Source organism: Oncorhynchus gorbuscha, linkage group LG23 (genome assembly GCF_021184085.1).
Source record: "Oncorhynchus gorbuscha isolate QuinsamMale2020 ecotype Even-year linkage group LG23, OgorEven_v1.0, whole genome shotgun sequence".
NCBI lineage: Eukaryota > Metazoa > Chordata > Actinopteri > Salmoniformes > Salmonidae > Oncorhynchus > Oncorhynchus gorbuscha.
The window spans coordinates 68049985-68073467 of NC_060195.1; the positions used below are offsets into that span (position 1 = coordinate 68049985).

The window sequence follows — 23483 nt, forward strand, 5'->3', positions numbered from 1 at the left end:
ATCATTAGAAAACCCTTTTGCAATTATGTTAGCACAGCTGAAAACTGTAGTTCTGATTAAAGAAGCAATAAAACTGTCCATCTTTAGACTGTTGAGTATATGGAGCATCAGCATTTGTTGGTTCGATTACAGGCTCAAAGTGGCCAGAAACAAAGAACTTTCTTCTGAAAGTCATCAGTCTATTCTTGTTCTGAGAAATGAAGGCTATTCCATGGATTATGGCTGTCTTTGCTACAGATAAGACTTGCTCTATATTTGATTTATTCAGGGTGATTTAAGATGTTCATTAAGAGGTTAAGAGGTTAAGAGTCTTCTATGATTGAGAATTGTGTAGGAAAATTGCTTTCACTTCAGATGTGCAAAAATGTATGATGCATTTAAATTATGAAATGATTATTATCCATATATAACCTTACTGTTTTTAGTTTGGTTTATGAATTTTTAAGTTTGGTGTATAGTCAATGATTGATTTATGTTTTGTCTGTTTGCTGCGAGGGATACAATAGCATCAATGAAGACATTGTTTCAGACTTTTATCCAAACACGTTCGATTTACTGTTAAGCCATTGTTTACATACTGTGAATAGACTACTGTCAGGTCTCATATACAGTTTATAACAGAGTAGCCTTTGCTATCAGCCGTTTATTGGCAGTGATAATGACTTCTTTCTCTCATAAAGTACAGTAGAAAACCTTTCTACACTGATGCAGACACAATGAAACTGGAACAGCATGGATCATCTTTATAGCATGCTTATAGCAACTGACACTATGTGTCCTTGTTTATGTGGTTACTGAGTTCATTATATTTTATAAAGTATCTTTGTCACAGGGGGATCTCAGCACATCCTCTGCCATTCCAACCACCATTGACATAACCACCCCAACTACTACTGCTCCTATAACCCCTGACCCTCCAACCACTACTGCCCCTATAACCCCTGACACTCCAACTAGTGCTCCTCCAACTAATGACACTCCAACTACTGATATGCCATCTACTGACCTTCCAACTATCGGCATTTCAACTACCGGCACTCCAACTACTGACACACCAACTACGACACACCAACTACCGGCACTCCAACTACTGACACACCAACTACGACACACCAACTACCGGCACTCCAACTACTGACACACCAACTACGACACACCAACTACCGGCACTCCAACTACTGACACACCAACTACGACACACCAACTACCGGCACTCCAACTACCGGCACTCCAACTACTGACACACCAACTACCGGCACTCCAACTACCGGCACTCCAACTACCGACACACCAACTACGACACACCAACTACCGGCACTCCAACTACTGACACACCAACTACGACACACCAACTACCGGCACTCCAACTACTGACACACCAACTACTGACACACCAACTACCGGCACTCCAACTACCGGCACTCCAACTACTGACACACCAACTACGACACACCAACTACCGGCACTCCAACTACCGACACTCCAACTACCGGCACTCCAACTACTGACACACCAACTACGACACACCAACTACCGGCACTCCAACTACTGACACACCAACTACGACACACCAACTACCGGCACTCCAACTACTGACACACCAACTACTGACACACCAACTACCGGCACTCCAACTTCCGGCACTCCAACTACCGGCACTCCAACTACTGACACACCAACTACGACACACCAACTACCGGCACTCCAACTACTGACACACCAACTACCGGCACTCCAACTACTGAATACCCTGCAGCTACTACTGGTCATCCAACTACTGGTTACCTAACAGAGAGAATACAGTAGACGGCAACCGTCAAAGCAGTGATTTATGACGTATTTTATGGGTCACTTGGTAACACCCATATATGTACATCCTGTCCTTCCATTCTCACGCTATTGAGTGAGTGTTTATTTAACTTCTTATGGCTGCCATCCCGTTAATAGGATAATTCTCATCAACAACCGCTGAATTGCATAGCACCACATTCAAATAATATTACTAAAAATATTTATATTCATGAAATCACAAGTGTAATATAGCAAAACAGCTTAGCCTTTTGTTAATCCACCTGTTGTGTCAGATTTTGAAAATATGCTTTACAGTGAAAGCAATCCAAAGCGTTTGTGTAAGTTTATCGATCGCTCGACAAAACATTATGTACACCTAGCATCAAGTAGATTGGTCACGAAAATCAGAAAAGCAATCAAATTAATCGTTTACCTTTGATGATCTTCGGATGTTTTCACTCACGAGACTCCCAGTTACACAATAAATGTTCCATAAAGATTATTTTTATATCCAAAATACCTCAGTTTGTTTGGCGCGTTATGTTCAGAAATCCACAGGAAAGAGCGGTCACAACAACGCAGACAAAGGAGCAAGCCGATGTAATGCTTTGTAGGTTAGCAGTAAAACCTTGAAATCAGCCCTTGCCTTAACAGGAAGCTAGTGTAGGGAGGCTATCACTGGAGTAATATGATCACATTTGTTGGTTCTAGTCAGGATTCGAGCATTATTTTTGGACAGAAAGTTTCTGATTTTTGCAATGTTACGTAGATGGAAAAAAGCTGTCCTTGAAACAGTCTTGATATGTTCGTCAAAAGAGAGATCATCAATAACTCAGACACCTGAACACCCATTATCGCAGGTCCCCCTGGAACTCATATCCTTAATTAACCAAATGAATGAGACAGGGCCAACCTCCCCATCAATAACTCAGACACCTGAACACCCATTATCACAGGTCCCCCTGGAACTCACATCCTTAATTAACCAAATGAATGAGACAGGGCCAACCTCCCCATCAATAACTCAGACACCTGAACACCCATTATCACAGGTCCCCCAGGAACTCATATCCTTAATTAACCAAATGAATGAGACAGGGCCAACCTCCCCATCAATAACTCAGACACATGAACACCCATTATCACAGGTCCCCCTGGAACTCACATCCTTAATTAACCAAATGAATGAAAGCACAACATCTTCAACATCCCCCACACACACACCTCCTTTAACTCCTATGTCCGAAGACTCTGAGCAACCCCACAATGTTTTTGAGGAATTGGAAAATTGTGTAATAAATCAGAGTGGTGATCGTATTGATAGATGTGTTGTGTACTGCAATAAATTCAGCAATACAGATATTTGTCTGTTTTTTAAATTCACATGTATGAATCAGAGCCTTGATTATGCAGTTTTTATGTGATGATCTTGGATACTCTTGGCGAACTTTTAGAAAGGGCTACAGGTTTTGCAGGACCTCGGGATGTCTTACAACTTGAAATATGTGGAGATAGTCTGCGAAACACAGCATCTCTTGTTTTACCCAATGGCGAAGCAGATCTTGAACAATTTATTGCCCTGCTGGAGCGCCTTGTTCAATCTAATTTAGCCATCATTGCTGATAGGACCCTAGTCAGAGGGGTTCAGAGAAGGAAACTTGATAGTCTCGTGCAATCAGAAATCATAAACAATAAGAAGGCATATCTCATAAACGTTAACAATCCTGTTAATCAGTTATGCTTTGCAATAGGCCTATCACATTTACTCAACCCTGGATGTACTGATCTAGGAGCTTTACAAAAGGCTAGGGAGCTCCAAAATGCCGTCGATTTAGGTATACAGTAGGCTGTCGCTTTCTCTTTACGTAGTGAAATTTGAAAATGTTCTGAACATCAAGATTGTGGTTTTGTACCATAGTAGAGGTAATTCAGCTCTCTTGAAATTCCAGAACAACCCGCCACCTCATCCTCAGATTCTGTACTTTTATGTGCAAAACGCCCATTATTATGCTATTACCAACATCAGAGATTTTTAGGAGCACCATGTGTGTCCATCATGTCATACAGGCTACACCAGAAAGGGGGGGGCACTCTTGTCGTTATAACTGTTCAGTATGTCAGGATGAAAAATGTCCGATGCAACCCTTAAACCTAACACCCTGTGTGGATTGTCAACGCACATGTCATTCGGCCTACTGCTATGAAAAACACAAAATTGAAACTTGGCACCCCAAAGCATGTACATCTGTAAGCAGTTGTGACATTAACAAGAAATTACCAAAATGCCATTGCAATTACAACCTTAAAATAGTCAACCCCAAAACTCACGTGTGTGGGATCATACATTGCCCAATCTGTAAAGGTCCTTTGAAAAGCAGAGACACTGAAGTGGTTCAAGAAGTGCCACACGAGTGCTATATTCAGCCCTTGGCTGAAGATGAACATTCAGAGGAATATGTGTTTTATGACTTTGAGACTAATCAGCAATCCGGGGTTCATTTGCCTATTTTTGTAATCTACCATGACTTTCAAGGGTGAAAAGTGGTCGGTAGAGGGAACCAATTGTGCACTACTCGTTCTAAAACACTTCAGAAAACCCCAGTACAGAAACTTCACGTTTGTATCTCACAATTCTAGAGCCTATGATTTCTATCTTCATTTGAACCCCTTGATACAACAAGGCGTTGCACCCAGGGTCATAGCGCAAGGTAGTAATATCTTGTGTTTTGGAGACCCCGCTTTCAACCAGAGATACATTGACAGTCTAAATTTCTTACTTATGAGATTGCCTCTAATGCCTGAGGCCTTGGGTTTTGAAAACTCTGTGAAAGGTTGGTTTCCTAATTTCTTCACATCTGAGGAGAATCTACATTATATTGGATTTTAACCAAGCCCCATGAAATGTATGGGTGTGATCAAATGTCTCCCAAAGAGCAAGAGAGATTCATGACATGGTATGAGACAGTACGTCATAATACCTTTGATTTCCATAAAGAGATGGAGTCATACTGTGACAATGATGTGGTTATCCTGCGTGAAGGATGCCTCAGATTCAGAGAAGAGGTCATCAAAGATGCCGGCAATGACCCCTGGAGTGGTACAACTATTGCATCGGCATTCATGAAAACCTACCTTTACCCCCAGCATCTATAGCCTTTCCATCGCATGACAACTACCGCCGACAATTCAAGTCATACTCTAGCGGGTACATTCAATGGTTGGAGTACTTGGCCCAGGATAAAAACATTTTTATTCAACATGCTTGGAATAGAGGGGAGATGGCTATTGGGCCGTTTCACGGAGATGGATACACAGAGATTGACGGTGTTGCGACAGTGTTTGAGTACAACGGTTGTTTCTTCCACGGTTGTAAATCTTGCTTTGTGTCCCAGGCAATGTGCTTTGTGCCTAGGTCACAGAGCCTTCCTCTGCGCTGGTGCCTAGTTTGGGCATGGCGTTCAGCCCGGTTCCATGGTCGGTTACGCGATCTGAGTGGGTGCTATGTCCCGCACCGGAGCCGCCAAATGTGGAACCCTACTCACGCTGCACCTGTGTGTCTATTCTGTTTATTGTAGCAGCTCCATTTCACCCAGTCAAATTCCTGTAAGGTGATTCTGAGTTCCTTGAAGGAGGAAGAAGGAGGAACGATTACAGTGACATCTGGCTCTCAGAAGACACAGGGTGGCGAGTACGTTTCAGGTGAGCCGACAGTAATGACCCCCATTGTATTTTAAATACTATACTTCCTCACAGTCAACTTTTGCTAAAATTAGTCCTCTATCCAAAGCTTTTTGAATATTCCAGACTCCCTGACGGTCTCTGTAATATTTTACTTTTATTAAGCTGGACAGAGTGAAGAGACTATAAATGTAGGTCCATTATCATTTCAACATAGTTTCGATGTGGTTTGATTCAAATAATCAAATCTTGATGAGTTAGTTATGTTAATTCACTGTGTAGTGCTTGGGGAAAAAAAGCAAAACATGCACCCAGGAGGGCCCCAGGCTTGAGTTTGGGGAACCCTGTTCTAGAGAATTACACCCTCAAGTGGCCTCACATTCTAATCCAAACCTCCAAGACACTTCCATTACTTTGTTTTATTCTTCAACTCTAATCCGGAGATCTGATTACACCTGATCTAGTGGGAAACAGTTGTTATGTTTACCAAAACATGTACTGTAATTTGCCAGCTGCAACCAATAATGTTTTGCAAAGAGAAGGGTAATGCTATTGGTTGACTGGTCCTCACAGTATCCATCCGTGTATCCATTTTATTCATCCAGTCATGTAGCTGATCTACTTGTGTGTGTCTTTACTGATCCTGTTGACAATGTGAGTTGTGTTGGAGCCAATGTATAGTACTTCCTCCTTCATTTCAAAAGTAAATAATTAACTGGTATCTGCGCGTTACTGCAGTCTCTGTGACAGGAGGAGAGCAGCATAAGACCCACAGACGGTCTAGTAATGTGCAGTCTGCTGACACTGGATGACTGGAAACAGCAGAGATGAAGGAGCTATGGATTATGGTTGTCTTTGCTACAGGTAAGACTTGCTATATATTTGATTCATTCAGGGTGGTTTAAGATGTTCAGACATACACTGAGTGAACAAAACATTAAGAACACCTGCTCTTTCCATGACATAAACTGGCCAGGTGATTCCAGGTGAAAGCTATGATCCCTTGTATCAAGAATGGTCCATCACCCAAAGAACATCCAGCCAACTTGACACGACTGTGGGAAGCATTGGAGTCAACATGGGCCAGCATCCCTGTCAAATGCTTTCAACACCTTGTAGAGTCCATACCCTGACAAATTGAGGCTGTTCTGAGGGCAGAAGAGTGTGTGGCTGTTGGGGAGAGTGTTCCTAATGTTTGGTATACTCAGTGTATGATGATGTTGTTAAGTTTCTTGTATGATTGAGAATTGTGTAGGAAATTCGCTTTCACTTCAAATGTGCAAAAATGTATGATTCATTTAACTTATCAATTGATAAGTACCAATATGTGAATTTACTGTATTTACAGTTTGGTTTAAGTATTTAAAAGTTTGGTTTATGATTGACCAATGTTTTGTCTATTTGCTGTGAAGAATACATTAGTGTCTATCAAGACATTGTTTCAGACGTTCTTTTATGCAGAGACACTATTGTCGGTGAATAGACTACTGTCAGGTCTCAGATACAGGTGAGAACAGAGTAGCCTTCGCTATCAGCCGTTTATTGGCAGTGATAATGACCTATTTCTGTTATAAAGTACAGTAGAAAAGATTTCTACACTGTTGCAGATGAAACTGGAACAGCATGGATCATCTGCTATGATTATAGGAACTGACACTATGTATCCTTGTTTATGTGGTTTACTGAGTTCATTCTCTTTTTTAAAGTCTCTTTTCAACAGGGGGATCTCACCACATCCCCTGCCATTCCAACCCCCATTGAAATAACTATCCCAACTACTGATGACCCTATAACCCCTGACCCTTCAGCTACTGACACTCCAACTACTGAGTCTACATCTACCGATTCCCCTTTAACCCCTGACCCTACAACTACTGATTCCCCTATAACCCCTAACCCTACTACTACCGATTCCCCTATAACCTCTGACACTATATCTACCGATTACACTCTAACCCCTGAATATGGAACTACTGATTCCTCTATAACCCCTGAATCTGCAACTACTGATTCCACTATAACCCCTAACCCTACTACTACCGATTCCCCTATAACCTCTGACACTATATCTATATTACTAACCCCTGAATATGGAACTACTTCTAACCCCTGAATATGGAACTAACCCCTGAACCTTCCTTCTCCTATAACCCCTGAATCTGCAACTACTGATTCCACTATAACCCCTGAACCTACACTTACTGATTCTCCTATAACCCCTGACCCTACAACTACTGATTCCCTCATAACCCCTGACCCTACACCTACTGATTCCCCTATAACCCCTGACCCTGCATCTACTGATTCCCCTATAACCCCTAACCCTACATCTACTGATTCCCCTATAACCTCTGACCCTACATCTACCGATTACACTATAACCCCTGACCCTAGAACTACTGATTCCCTTATAACCCCTGACCCTACATCTACTGATTCTCCTATAACCCCTGACCCTACACCTACTGATTCTCTCATAACCCCTGACCCTACACCTACTGATGCTGCTATAACCCCTGACCTTACACCTATTGACACTCCAACTGCCGAATACCTAACTACTACTGGTCTTCCAACTACTGGTTACCCTACCTCTATCCCTATCACCAATACCAGTCTCCCAAACACCACGACCACCACCACCACCTCTCCTACCACCTCTACTACCACCACCACCACCACCACCACCACCACCACCACCACCACCACCTCTACCACCACAACCCCTCCTCTGGTCTGTATCAACAGTGGTGAGCTGCAGAGTGGCGTCTGTATCTGTCCTGATGAGTGGACCGGAGAGACCTGTTCAGAGGGTACATCCACACACTTACACTATACCTAACCCTGGATCTACCATTCAGACTCCTCCACAATACTACACTACTATACCTAACCCTGGATCTACCACAATACTACACTACTATACCTAACCCTGGATCTACCATTCAGACTCCTCCACAATACTATACTACTATACCTAACCCTGGATCTACCATTCAGACTCCTCCACAATACTACACTACTATACCTAACCCTGGATCTACCATTCAGACTCCTCCACAATACTACACTACTATACCTAACCCTGGATCTACCATTCAGACTCCTCCACAATACCACACTACTATACCTAACCCTGGATCTACCATTCAGACTCCACCACAATACTACACTACTATACCTAACCCTGGCTCTACCATTCAGACTCCTCCACAATACTACACTACTATACCTAACCCTGGATCTACCACAATACTACACTACTATACCTAACCCTGGATCTACCACAATACTACACTACTATACCTAACCCTGGATCTACCATTCAGACTCCTCCACAATACTACACTACTATACCTAACCCTGGCTCTACCATTCAGACTCCTCCACAATACTACACTACTATACCTAACCCTGGCTCTACCATTCAGACTCCTCCACAATACTACACTACTATACCTAACCCTGGCTCTACCATTCAGACTCCTCCACAATACTACACTACTATACCTAACCCTGGATCTACCATTCAGACTCCTCCACAATACTACACTACTATACCTAAACCTGGATCTCACATTCACAGTACACACCACTACAATACTATACCTAACCCTGGATATCACATTCACAGTACACACCACTACAATACTATACCTAAACCTGGATCTCACATTCACAGTACACACCACTACACTACTATACCTAACCCTGGATCTCACATTCACAGTACACACCACTACATTACTATACCTAACCCTGGATCTCACATTCACAGTACACACCACTACAATACTATACCTAACCCTGGATCTCACATTCACAGTACACATCACTACACTACTATACCTAACCCTGGATCTCACATTCACAGTACACACCACTAAAATACTATACCTAACCCTGGATCTCACATTCACAGTACACACCACTACATTACTATACCTAACCCTGGATCTACCATTCACAGTACACACCACTACAATACTATACCTAACCCTGGATCTCAGATTCACAGTACACACCACTAAAATACTATACCTAACCCTGGATCTCACATTCACAGTACACACCACTACATTACTATACCTAACCCTGGATCTACCATTCACAGTACACACCACTACATTACTATACCTAACCCTGGATCTCACATTCACAGTACACACCACTACAATACTATACCTAACCCTGGATCTCACATTCACAGTACACATCACTACACTACTATACCTAACCCTGGATCTCACATTCACAGTACACACCACTAAAATACTATACCTAACCCTGGATCTCACATTCACAGTACACACCACTACATTACTATACCTAACCCTGGATCTACCATTCACAGTACACACCACTACAATACTATACCTAACCCTGGATCTCACATTCACAGTACACACCACTAAAATACTATACCTAACCCTGGATCTCACATTCACAGTACACACCACTACATTACTATACCTAACCCTGGATCTACCATTCACAGTACACACCACTACACTACTATACCTAACCCTGGATCTCACATTCACAGTCCACACCACTACATTACTATACCTAACCCTGGATCTCACATTCACAGTACACATCACTACAATACTATACCTAACCCTGGATCTCACATTCACAGTACACACCACTACAATACTATACCTAACCCTGGATCTCACATTCACAGTACACACCACTACAATACTATACCTAACCCTGGATCTCACATTCACAGTCCACATCACTACACTACTATACCTAACCCTGGATCTCACATTCACAGTACACACCACTACAATACTATACCTAACCCTGGATCTACCATTGAATCCACAACACTTTTCCTTGGATCTCTCATTCAGAATATATATTTCATGTTCAGTCATACATTTGGTCAATGTTGAAATGCATTTTACTTCTATAGGGAATTTCTGCAATTCCACCATCATTGGTCATTTCTCCTACCCAAGAACAACGGTTGGCTGGTTTGCTTATTCAGAAGAGTTGTGTGATGAGAAGACAACCAGTGGTATTACTTTTATTCACCTAAAATGAGAAAAATGTATTTGTCTGTTATAGTCCTAAGTTAATGTTGGACTAGGTAACATAAAATCTTGAGTATCTGTTCATCTTGGTTCCTCCAGCCGGTTTACCAAAAGCCTCAGCAAGATGTTTGAATGACACTGGCTCTCTGATGTTCGGTCCTCCTCATGAACTGCAGTGTGAATTTACCCTCGGTGACATTCAAGGAAATGTAAGTCAATAAGCATATTTTTTATGATCCTGAAATTTGACAAGTCTCAATATTGCGTTACTTAGGGTCATCATTATGAGGAGTGGATCTTACAGTTTGAAGATCAGTAACAACTGGCTTTTACCTTCAGATCATGTATTCTGTTCCTTTATTCTGCTTAACAGTTGATGCGGAACATTCTTTTTTGTTTCACATTACGGTATTTGGGGCATTTTGTAATTTAGCAGACTCTCTTATCCAGAGCGACATTTTCGTACTGGTCCCCCATGTGAATGAAACCCACAACCCTGGTGTTGCAAGTGCCTTGCTCTACCAACTGATCCACATATTTAATAGTGACAATTTTAAGATTGAAATGTACTCACAGTTGGTAGAGCAACTTCACTTCCACAATGTTCTGTTGACAAACAATACTAAAATCTTTGTCTCTCCCTGTTCAGATCTCTAGCAGTTCAGGTGATTTACTACAGTTGGCCTTCAGTACTCAGATCCTGACCTCCCAACCAGAGCAGCTGTCAGCTGACAACATCACCACAGCAGCTCAGATAGCTAACACACTGCTTCAGTCTGCAAATATCACAGAGGTATAACATGTTTTGAAATTAAGTTGTGAACTATGACATGTTCTGGAGAGAAACGTGAGGTTGTTACTGCAGTGATTTGAACACTTGAGGGTCATCCCCTGGTTTTGATCATGTTGCAGGACATCGCAGTGGCAGCTGTAACCACCATCAGTCAGCTGCTCAATGCCAGTGAGGAGAGTACACAGGAGAGAGACGCTGTCCAAAAGTACAGGAGTGTGTTTGTCTGTGTGAGCGTGCGTGTGTGGTGGTGTGTGTTTCTGCATATATTTGAGTTTATGTGTGTACGTGTGCCTCAGTGCGTGTCTGTATGGGTGCATGTAAACTAATGTTTTTCTGTGTTTCTCTCCCAGCCTCACAGAGACCCTGGAGAAGTTTTCCCTGGACCAGTACAATAATGTGTCATTGGTGGTTCAGCCCAACCTGGCAGTCCAGTCTGTCCAACTACCAAGTGACTCAGTAGGGATCCAGTTTACTGCTCTGACTGGTGGGTGAGACTGCTAGTGAACCTACATACTGGCATTTAAAGTGATAGTTTATATCTGTGTAAAACTGCTGTTGGTCAATAAGGTTCGGTATGGATTGTATCTGTTGTTCTACAGACAAGTACAGAATTAACACTATATTGTTCTGCTTTCGATTTCTAAATCAGTTTAATCTCCGTCTCCAGGAAGATCTGGTAATTTTGTGGCCAACAGAATTCATCTCAACACCAATACCTCTGAACTGATAGCTGACAAAGGAGGTTCTACCGATGTCCAGATTGTCATAAAATTCCCATCTGGTGAGTCAATGTTGGTATGCAAACATAATGTATCCTTCCTTATACCACTTTCACCGAGAGAACTTAACTGCTCTTTGTGGTCGTCGAAAACAGGTAAGCAGTGCCACAAATATTTATTGTCCAATAAAGTTGAGTCACATGAGATAAGCCTTTAAGGCAAGGTCAAGCTACTATGTATATGAAGTCCTGATATGATAAACAATCTCTCTCTCCCCCCTCTCTCTTTCTCCCTCTCTCTCCCTCACTACACTCAGTTTTCCGTAGTAAAAACACAAACAACTCCATTGGTTTTGTGCTCTACCAAAACGACCGGTTCTTCAAGTCCAGGGCCTTCAGTGCTTCTTCGGGGACCAGCAGAAGGGTCATCTCTGCTAACCTGGGACAAGTGTCTGGGTTACATGTTGAGATGCTCTTCAAGCCCACAGTAAGATTTCTCTTAGAATCAATAAATGCATAGCGGTCCAAATTCTCTGGGAAACATAATGGGAAGTTAATCATTATCTTAGTCAGGTGTCAAACTCATTCCACGGAAGGTTGAGTTGCTGTGGGTTTTTGCTTCTCCCTTGTACTTGATTGATTAATTAAGGTCACTATTTAGTAAGGAACTCCCCTCATCTGATTGTCTGTCTTAATTGAAAGGAAAGGACTGAAACCAGCAGACACTAGGCCCTGCATGGAACGAGTTTGACAACCCGGATCGAAGTTTCCATTGACGCTTGTATTTTGGCCAGTGATCAGGGAAGCAAGTTTTTGATAGTGAACCAGGAAGCATATGTTGTCTTGTATATAATATGATCTATAATAATTATTGTTGTATTTCACAATTGACTTTATGATGATTATTTTTTAAATAAGGAATACTGTGAGTGCATGTCTTTTGCTGAAGGATTTACAGTGAGTTTGTTTCTGTTCTCTCTTCTCAGGCTGTTCCCAACACCTCCCTCTATGACTTTGCCTGCGTGTCATGGAACTACACTTTGAAAGACTGGAGCACCTTTGGCTGCTACAAAGTCAACCACTCAGCAGACGGCCTGCAATGTTTCTGTAATCACACCACTAACTTCGCTGTGCTGATGGTGAATAGCTAGCTGCCTTCTTCTCCCTTTTACTGACCACACGCTGACCTATTGAGGGGTTCACAAACCTTTTTAATTAAGATGAGGTATGGCAGTCAGTTACAAAACATTTTAACAGTATTTCTTATTGTCTTCTCAATTCACCATCACACACTTTTAATGTGGGACTATGATAGTCAATTGTACATTTGTATGACATAATGTTTCTTATCTCACCAGCACTAATGAGATGGTGATATAGGAGACATACAGTGGGGCATAAAAGTATTTAGTCAGCCACCAATTATGCAAGTTCTCCCACTTAAAAAGATGAGAGAGGCCTGTAATTTTCATCATAGGTACACTTCAACCATGACAGACAAAATGAGGAAAAAAATCCAGAAAACCACATTGTAGGATTTTTTATGTATTTATTTGCAAATTATGGTGGAAAATAAGTATTTGGTCAATAACAAAAGTTTCTCAATACTTTGTTATATTATATACCCTTTGTTGGCAATGACAGAGGTCAAACGTTTTCTGTAAGTCTTCACAAGGTTTTCACACACTGTTGCTGGTATTTTGGCCCATTCCTCCCTGCAGATCTCCTCTAGAGCAGTGATGTTTTGGGGCTGTTGCTGGGCAACACGGACTTTCAACTCCCTCCAACGATTTTCTATGAGGTTGAGATCTGGAGACTGGCTTGGCCACTCCAGGACCTTGAAATGCTTCTTACGAAGCCACTCCTTCGTTGCCCGGGCGGTGTGTTTGGGATCATTGTCATGCTGAAAGACCTAGCCACATTTCATCTTCAATGCCCTTGCTGATGGAAGGAGGTTTACACTCAAAATCTCACGATACATGGCCCCATTCATTCTTTCCTTTACACGGATCAGTCGCCCTGGTCCCTTTGCAGAAAAACAGCCCCAAAGCATGATGTTTCCACCCCATGCTTCACAGTAGGTGTGGTGTTCTTTGGATGCAACTCAGCATTCTTTGTCCTCCAAACACGACGAGTTGAGTTTTTACCAAAAAGTTATATTTTGGTTTCATATGACATTCTCCCAATCTTCTTCTGGATCATCCAAATGCTCTCTAGCAAACTTCAGACGGGCCTGGACATGTACTGGCTTAAGCATGGGGACACGTCTGGCACTGCAGGATTTGAGTCCCTGGCGGCGTAGTGTGTTACTGATGGTAGGCTTTGTTACTGTGGTCCCAGCTCTCTGCAGGTCATTCACTATGTCCCCCCGTGTGGTTCTGGGATTTTTGCTCACCATTCTTGTGATCATTTTGACCCCATGGGGTGAGTTCTTGCGTGGAGCCCCAGATCGAGGGAGATTATCAGTGGTCTTATATGTCTTCCATTTCCTAATAATTGCTCCCTCAGTTGATTTCTTCAAACCAAGCCTCTTACCTATTGCAGTCTTCCCAGCCTGGTGCAGGTCTACAATTTTGTTTCCGGTGTCCTTTGACAGCTCTTTGGTCTTGGCCATTTGGAGTGTGACTGTTTGAGGATGTGGACAGGTGTCTTTTATACTGATAACAAGTTCAGACAGGTGCCATTGATACAGGTAACGAGTGTAGGACAGAGGAGCCTCAAAGAAGAAGTTACAGGTCTGTGAGATCCAGAAATCTTGCTTGTTTGTAGGTGACCAAATACTTATTTTCCACCATAATTTGCAAATAAATTCATAAAAATCCTACAATGTGATTTTCTGGATTTTTTTCTCATTTTGTCTGTCATAGTTGAAGTGTACCTATGATGAAAATGACAGGCCTCTGTCATATTTTTAAGTGGGAGAACTTGCACAATTGGTGGCTGACTAAATACTTTTTTACCCCACTGTACTTGATGCATGTTGCTTTGGATCTTCTCAAAATCAGGGGGTGTGATTTACAATGCTCCCCTCATCTCTGCTGTCACTTCCAACCTGGATCGTTGTTTGGTTTTAATGCAGACTAGTGCACTAAATGCAGCTTCACACCGATATGAGCTATCAAAGGGTACCATGAGTTGTAATGCTCGGAGGGAGACGGCAGGATATGTATTCCCTTTGGGTCAGGAACCAAAATGCTTTATACATTCAGTCATAAGGGCACAGAGCGAGACCCAGATGCAGACACGGGAGGCAAATGGTTCGAGTCTTTGATATTTATTAGTATCGAAGGGGCAGGCAAGAGATCATAAGTTCTGAGTCCAGGAGGTACAGAGTGGCAGGCAGGCTCGAGGTCAGGGCAGGCAGAATGGTCAGGCAGGCTCGAGGTCAGGGCAGGCAGTATGGTCAGGCAGGCTTGAGGTCAGGGCAGGCAGTATGGTCAGGCAGGCGGCAGGCCAGGGTCAAAACCGGGAGGACTAGCTAAAAACAGAGAAAGAAAAAGTAGGAGCATGGCGTAACATGCTTGTTGACTTGACGAACTGGCACAGACAGACAGACAGAAAACACAGATATAAATACCCAGTGGATAATGGAGAAGATGGGTGACACCTGGAGTGGGTGGAGACAAGCACAAGGACAGGTGGAACAGATCAGGGTATGACAATAATGGCTCTTGAAGCTTTTGATTTCACTTACTGGCATGTCAACTGAGGCAGGTTAACAGTCGAACAAATTTCTCTCCAGTAATAAATATTTTCTCTGAATCCACTGATCCAGTCACTCAACTGTAGAATGTTTTGTATTTCCCCTGCATGCTTGCGTTCAGTTCGTTCCATTTCCCAAATATGTCATTTACATAGGCAACAAGACGTTGTTTCTTTCCATTACAAAGAAAGTCAACAAAGGCTGTTGTTTTTGTTGTTGCCCACCAGTCAATCCCATGGAATCTGTTTTTTGTCAATATAGTCACGCATCCTCTCTGCAGTTCCATTCTCGAGAATCGTGAGACAGAACAATATGTCACCGTGGATAACATCCCCGACATGAATGGGCATCTTGGCCTTCACAACAAATGTCCATTTGGAAAGCTGGGGACTTTTTGAGTGGTTCAGTCAGTTTCCTATTGATTGCTAGCTATAGCATCAATTCTTAGATTCAGTGTTAGCTGACAAAGGTATTGATGTGAGTTTCTGTGCTTCCCCATTCGCCTGAGAATAGGGTGATCACATATCCCGGATTGTGCGGGAATTTTGGAACATTGTCCTGCAAACAATCACATCCCAGATTGTATCCATAAATTCAAACACCACCATCAGTCAGACATTCCAACCTGTCTCTTGCAGTCACGTTGAGAGAGAGAGACTTTTTATATAAAAGCTGTTTATTATATACTTTTTTTCAATTGACATTTCTTTGTATATATATCCATAAACATTATGCCAGCTGAATCACGATTTCAACTGGCTAAGAAACACTGCCTTCCTGTCAAATCTCCAAGTGTTGAAAATGAAATGTTAGTCTAAAAGAAATGTGAGATAATGTCTAGATGCTTTTTATAGTGGAGATCAAGTTTATACATTGACTGGCTGGGCTGATGACAGTGGACAGCGCAGTCAGATGGAACAGAGTAAATAGGCATTTTAACATCATAGATTTAGCCAGTGGAACAGACGCACACTTGTGGAATAGACACCAGCTGGAATGTAGTTTGAGCCAAACAGCATTCAGGATTAGACCCACACATTGTATAAAAAAGCTGAAACAATTTCTTGGAAGATCACTTAATGATTAATTAGTATTCTGCATTACAGAATCAAATATAATAGCATAGTAAAATGTCACTGTTACACTAAAAACACCCCCTCATGAGATTTAGGATGGTTAGCTGAACAGTCCCAAAAAATGATAATGCAGCCAAACTTCAACAGTGCACATGCCACTAGGCAGAATGTGCTTTGATTGAAAAAAATTCAGGAAGGCTATATACACTGCTCAAAAAATAAAGGGAACACTAAAATAACACATCCTAGATCTGAATTAATGAAATATTCTTATTAAATACTTTTTTCATTACATAGTTGAATGTGCTGACAACAAAATCACACAAAAATTATCAATGGAAATCAAATGTATCAACCCATGGAGGTCTGGATTTGGAGTCACACTCAAAATTAAAGTGGAAAACCACACTACAGGCTGATCCAACTTTGTAATGTCCTTAAAACAAGTCAAAATGAGGCTCAGTCGTGTGTGTGGCCTCCACGTGCCTGTATGACCTCCCTACAATGCCTGGGCATGCTCCTAATGAGGTGGTGGATGGTCTCTTGCCCAACTCCTGGACAGTCTGTGGTGCAACGTGGCGTTGGTGGATGGAGTGAGACATGGTGTTACAGATGTGCTCAATTGGATTCAGGTCTGGGGAACGGGCGGGCCAGTCCAAAGCATCAATGCCTTCCTCTTGCAGGAACTGCTGACACACTCCAGCCACATGAGGTCTAGCATGGTCTTGCATTAGGAGGAACCCAGGGCCAACCGCACCAGCATATGGTCTCACAAGGGGTCTGAGGATCTCATCTCGGTACCTAATGGCAGTCAGGCTACCTCTAGCGAGCACATGGATGGCTGTGCGGCCCCCCAAAGAAATGCTACCCCACACCATGACTGACCCACCGCCAAACCGGTCATGCTGGAGGATGTTGCAGGCAGCAGAACATTCTCCACGGCGTCTGCAGACTCTGTCACGTCTGTCACATGTGCTCAGTGTGAACTTGCTTTCATCTGTGAAGAGCACAGGGTGCCAGTGGCGAATTTGCCAATCTTTGTGTTCCCTGGCAAATGCCAAACGTCCTGCACAAAGTTGGGCTGTAAGCACAACCCCAAACCGTGGACGTCGGGCCCTCATACTACCACCCTCATGGAGTCTGTTTCTGACCGTTTGTGCAGACACATGCACATTTGTGGCCTGCTGGAGGTCATTTTGCAGGGCTCTGGCAGTGGTCCTCCTGCTCCTCCTTGCACAAAGGCGGAGGTAGCGGTCCTGCTGCTGGGTTGTTGCCCTCCTACGGCCTCCTCCACGTCTCCTGATGTACTGGCCTGTCTCCTGGTAGCGCCTCCATGCTCTGGACACTACGCTGACAGACACAGCAAACCTTCTTGACACAGCTCGCATTGATGTTCCATCCTGGATGAGCTGCACTACCTGAGCCACTTGTGTGGGTTGTAGACTCCGTCCCATGCTACCACTAGAGTGAAAGCACTGCCAGCATTCAAAAGTGACCAAAACATCAGCCAGGAAGCATAGGAACTGAGAAGTGGTCTGTGGTCACCACCTGCAGAACGACTCCTGTATTGGGGGTGTCTTGCTAATTGTCTATAATTTCCACCTGTTGTCTATTCCATTTGCACAACAGCATGTGAAATGTATTGTCAATCAGTGTTGCTTCCTAAGTGGACAGTTTGATTTCACAGAAGTGTGATTGACTTGAGTTACATTGTGTTGTTTAAGTGTTCCCTTTATTTTTTTGAGCAGTGTCGTTTAACACCATCTGCTCTAATTTGTGCATGAAACAGTAACTCAAGAATATCTAAATGCATATTCTCATGAATCTGATTGAGATTAAATGATTGGCAATCAGATGCATTTTGGACATTTCATTGGCAAAACATGAAGAATTGTGTCATGTTTTGTCTTATATTGTCTTGTCATTTTGCTTTCCCTTCTGTTCGTTTTCCCCCTGCTGGTCTTTTTAGGTTCGTTCCCTTTTTTCTCTCTCCCTCCCTCTCTCTCTTCTCTCTATCGTTCCGTTCCTGCTCCCAGCTGTTCCTATTCCCCTAATCAATCATCTAATCTTTTCACACCTGTTCCGTATCTTGCCCTCTGATTAGAGTCCCTATTTCTCCCCTTGTCTTCCGTTTCTGTCCTGTCGGATCCTTGTATATTGTTCACCGTGCTGTGTCTTTGTCTCGCCCTGTCGTGTCGTGTTTCCCTCAGATGCTGCGTGTGAGCAGGTGTCTGAGTCTGCTACGGTCGGTGCCTTCCCGAGGCGACCTACAGTTTATGGTCGAGTCTCAAGTCTGTCCTCGTCACTGCGAGTGGAATTAGTTTTTTATGCTTTGTTTACCGCTCCGATTTGTCTAGGAGTATTGCATATTTCCTTTACTGGAATAAAGACTCTGTTTTCGCCAAGTCGCTTTTGGGTCCTCATTCACCTGCATAACAAATTGTCATTCATGATTGACAGATGATGCATTGGCCTATTTTGAAGTTAGGTACAGGGTAGGTTGCACTGTCCCATAAATCCTCCTGTTGTCTCGCATTTGTGTATTTTGAATGTGGTCACCTTAAGTGGGAATGATTCAAGTGCAGCGGTCAAGTGCGGCCTTTTCCCACGATCTAAGGGCGCTCTATGGTGGATTTTTATGTTTAATATTTGGATCATTTAAATGAAGGTTAACCACATTAAATTAAGTTTAACCACAGGAATTTTGAGATTACTTTTTTTGCAGGATTTTAGAAATTCTCATTTTCATATCAGGTGACCCCTCGTGTGAGAACCGCTGACCTATGGTTTACGGCAGCATATCCAGACACATGAGGGTGATGACTTTATACAGTATGACTGTGACAGAAACTTTGTGTTGAAATGTATTTTTTCTTTCTTTCTACAGTCATTCAGGAGGGATTATAAATACGCTGATGAGCTAAATTGGATCACCATATTGGGATGCTCCATGTCCATCATAGGGTTGAGTTTAACAATAACATTCCAGATGTTGACCAGGTAAGATCCTACAGGGTTCCAGAACCAATTAAAATATACAATAACATTCCAGATGGTGACCAGGTAAGATTCTACAGGGTTCCAGAACCAATTCAAAATATACAGTAACATTCCAGATTGTGACCAGGTAAGATCCTACAGGGTTCCAGAACCAATTAAAAATATACAATAACATTCCAGTTGGTGACCCAGTAAGATCCTACAGGGTTCCAGAACCAATTCAAAATATACAATAACATTCCAGTTGGTGACCCGGTAAGATCCTACAGGGTTCCAGAACCAATTCAAAATATTGGGTGCTTCTCAATAGTGTAAAGAAGCCCTTTGTCTGATCCAACAGGACTTGATAGGTGAAACCATTATAAAACCCACTATTAATGAACTAACACATCCATAACTACACATATAACTTCCCTAACATAGTGTTGTCTATCACCTGTCCCCAGGAAGTCACGCAAAACCAACCCAACGGTCCTCTTAGTGAGCGTCTGCATGTGTCTCCTGATCTTCACCCTCCTCTTCATGTTGGGAGTGGACAACCCTCATAAACAGCTGGGCAAACCTAAAATACAGGAGGACAACATTCTCCCCCCGTCCGACACACACACAGAGAGGGACAGAGGGCCTTGTACCGCAGTGGCAGTCCTGCTGCAGTACTTCCTGTTGGGGACGTTCACCTGGAACACGCTGTACGCCACACATGTCTTCCTAATGATCAGAAACAGCCTGGCCACCAGCCCGTCACACTTCACAGCCTATACAATGGCCATCGGATGGGGTAGGACAGCATGGAGAAACATCAAGTATTTAGTAGTTTCAGAAGCTTTGGTGGAATTAGCCCTTGGCTCCTTGAACTAAAACTAATGCTTGGTGATATTTTCAGGCTCTAATAAGCCTGAAATAGAACTTAAAAGCAACTTGTATAGTGATGTAATGTCTTTAGAGGATGTATGTGTGGTATATATATACTATGTATATGGCTGCATGCAAATCTACCAGGAAATAACATCATTCTCTCCTTTAGGACTGCCTGCAGTTGTGGTGTCTCTCACCTTAGGAATTAGTTACAGAGTGGATGATCCACTGGGATACAGGCAGGAGGAATTGTAAGAAAATTCTTTACTATACTACTGCTGTATTGTACTATACTGTACTATACTATGCTATACTATACTTTACTGTACTATACTACTACACCTGAGTGCTGTGTTGTACTACAATTTACCTCCTCTTCTGTGGTTATTTTATAATAGGTTCAATTTAAATTAAAGTGGGGCAATGTTTTTATAAAGTTATTACATAACTCATGATGTTAAAGGTTATCCCTATCAATGTTCGTATGCTAATAATAATAATTGGCTAATAATTGGCCAAAGGCAATGTAAATATATTTATTCTTAAAAAAAAGTGATGATCCGTTTTGTTCAAAGGTGTCTTGTTTACTTATGCCACCCACCATGTCTACTTCATACCACGTTATTCAAATCACTGGCATCCTGTTTTGTCACTGTCCCACTCTCTAACTCATTCATTTGACCTGTCAGTTGCTGGCTTGCTGCCCTCGATCCAAAGGGGAACTTTGACTTCAAGCTGCCAATGTTTTGGGGGTTCCTGATACCTGTGGCGTTCATGCTTATCTTCAACACAGTGGTGTTGGTATGTTTTACAGTTACAACAGCCAAGACCAACCCACATTTAACCAGGTAATGTTAACGAGGGAATTTTGGGGACACAAAGTAGAACTTTGTAGTCATAATTGATTTAAATGCCTACTAACGAGCTTGTTAATTTTTAAAAATTGTATTTCAGTGAAAAGCTGTTAAAAATAAAATGTATTATTATTTTGTCATTATTAATTCAGTCATTAGTAATCAAATCATACAATTTAATGAGCACCGTGCACTAACCCACTCAGTCAATGGTAGCATACTGTTCTTATACCACAGCATTACAGCAGTCTATTACAGCAATCTAAGTATGTTGGTTATGTTTCCCAGTACAAGACACACATCGATGAAGAAGAAGTTCCTCAGTAGCTTCTCTCTGGCTGTGGTGCTCGGTCTCTCCTGGATCCTGGGCTATCTGTTGCTCATTCCACAGAACCAGACCATGTACACCATACTCAACATCTCCTTCTGTGTTCTCACCACCACTCAGGTAGTAAACGTATGCACTCACTACTGTAAGTCACTCTGGATAAGAGCGTCTGCTGAATGAATCAAATGGAATCTATAAATACTAGTGTACTATTGTACCACATAATCCAGACATTAATGAAAATTAGACACCTACTAAACACTACTCTTTATGGAAACGCTACCTTTTGTTTTGTCATTTTGTTTGTCCTTGTGTGTTCCTGAAAATCCTTGATAACGTCTTTGTGTTTTTGCTTTCGCTCCACAGGGTTTGCAGATTTTCATTCTGTTCACCGCAAGAACATCAATTGTCAAGAAAATGATGGCAGATGCTTTGAAATCTGTCTCTAGTGTTGAGATCCCACGTCACACCAAGAGGTTCAGTCTATGGCGAGGCAAGCGCAGAGAAAAGGTTGAATCATACACACAGCTGGACACTATTCTGTCAACACATTAACACCTTAACTGCCACATAAAAAGTATTTTCCTGAAAAAATTGTATTTCACCTTAAACTAGAAGCTATTATATGATAGCCTGCACCATCTGCACCAGCAGTAAACAAAGGGGTTAGCATATTTCAACCCTGCAGGCACTTCACAAAACGCTGAAATAAAATATAAAACATGCATTACCTTTGACGAGCTTCTTTTGTTGGCACTCCAATATGTCCCATAAACATCACAATTGGTCCTTTTGTTCCATTAATTCAGTCCATATATATCCAAAATGTCCATTTATAAAGCGCGTTTGATCCAGAAAAAAACAGCTTACAAAAAACGCAACGTCACTAAAAAATATTTCAAAAGTGTCACGAACCGGCTCAAAGCCCGTAACAAAGGGAGACAACGTGGAGATAAGGAGTAGCAAAGTATGTATTTATTAACTAAAGCAACTAAGTATAATATACAATGGTGTGTGTAATCAGTAATCAGTAGTGTAAGTGAGTGTTTTGCATGAATGAATGTGATAATGCAGGGTGATGAAAGGTGCCAAAGCAAACAAACAATAGGCCACCAAGAACCACAACACAATCTACAAAAGGTGTCTGCATGGAGAGAGTCTCCTCCATGAATGTTGAAGAGGTCTATTTATCCTGGGAGACACCTGGCCCAGGTGTTTCCCATGTAGCTGACGACCCTCTCAACTCCGCCCACCGGCATCCTAATAAGGAAACAAGAACAAAGACAGAATATGGCAGACAGAGTGGGAGGGTCGTCACATTCCCCCATAAAACCGGGGACCAACAAGGACCCCGGAACAACATACCAGCCACCCGCGTCCCAAATTGACACAGGCCTCTGCGTCCCAAATTGACACAGGCCTCTGCGTCCCAAATTGACACAGGCCTCTGCGTCCCAAATTGACACAGGCCTCTGCGTCCCAAATTGACACAGGCCTCTGCGTCCCAAATTGACACAGGCCTCTGCGTCCCAAATTGACACAGGCCTCTGCGTCCCAAATTGACACAGGCCTCTGCGTCCCAAATTGGTGAGGGGTTATGTGTTCACACCTCCACCTGCCCCATCCAACCTCCTCCTCC

The 23483-nt window shown here is 42.5% G+C and overlaps 1 protein-coding gene across 1 annotated transcript; it reads left to right on the forward strand.

Moving 5' to 3' along the window:
• Window positions 1-5345: 5345 nt before the first annotated feature.
• On the forward strand, window positions 5346-22607 carry LOC124010480 (adhesion G-protein coupled receptor G7-like). Its single transcript, XM_046322944.1, has 18 exons — window positions 5346-5490; window positions 6208-6333; window positions 7176-7451; window positions 7614-8282; window positions 10397-10501; window positions 10617-10726; window positions 11167-11310; window positions 11430-11515; window positions 11661-11794; window positions 11978-12091; window positions 12346-12515; window positions 13015-13167; window positions 19695-19807; window positions 20254-20585; window positions 20832-20913; window positions 21352-21510; window positions 21805-21964; window positions 22211-22607. Exons 2-18 carry the CDS (start codon window positions 6297-6299, stop codon window positions 22397-22399), a joined length of 3033 nt encoding a protein of 1010 aa, XP_046178900.1. The 5' UTR covers window positions 5346-5490; window positions 6208-6296; the 3' UTR covers window positions 22400-22607.
• Window positions 22608-23483: the final 876 nt, after the last annotated feature.

Coding starts and splice junctions, on each gene's coding strand:
- LOC124010480 (XM_046322944.1), top strand. CDS start 6,297: ATGAAGGAGCTATGGATTATGGTTGTCTTTGCTACAG. Junction 7,452..7,613: donor ATATGGAACTACTGATTCCT/CTATAACCCCTG, acceptor ACCTTCCTTCTC/CTATAACCCCTGAATCTGCA. Junction 11,795..11,977: donor CCAGTTTACTGCTCTGACTG/GTGGGTGAGACT, acceptor CTCCGTCTCCAG/GAAGATCTGGTAATTTTGTG.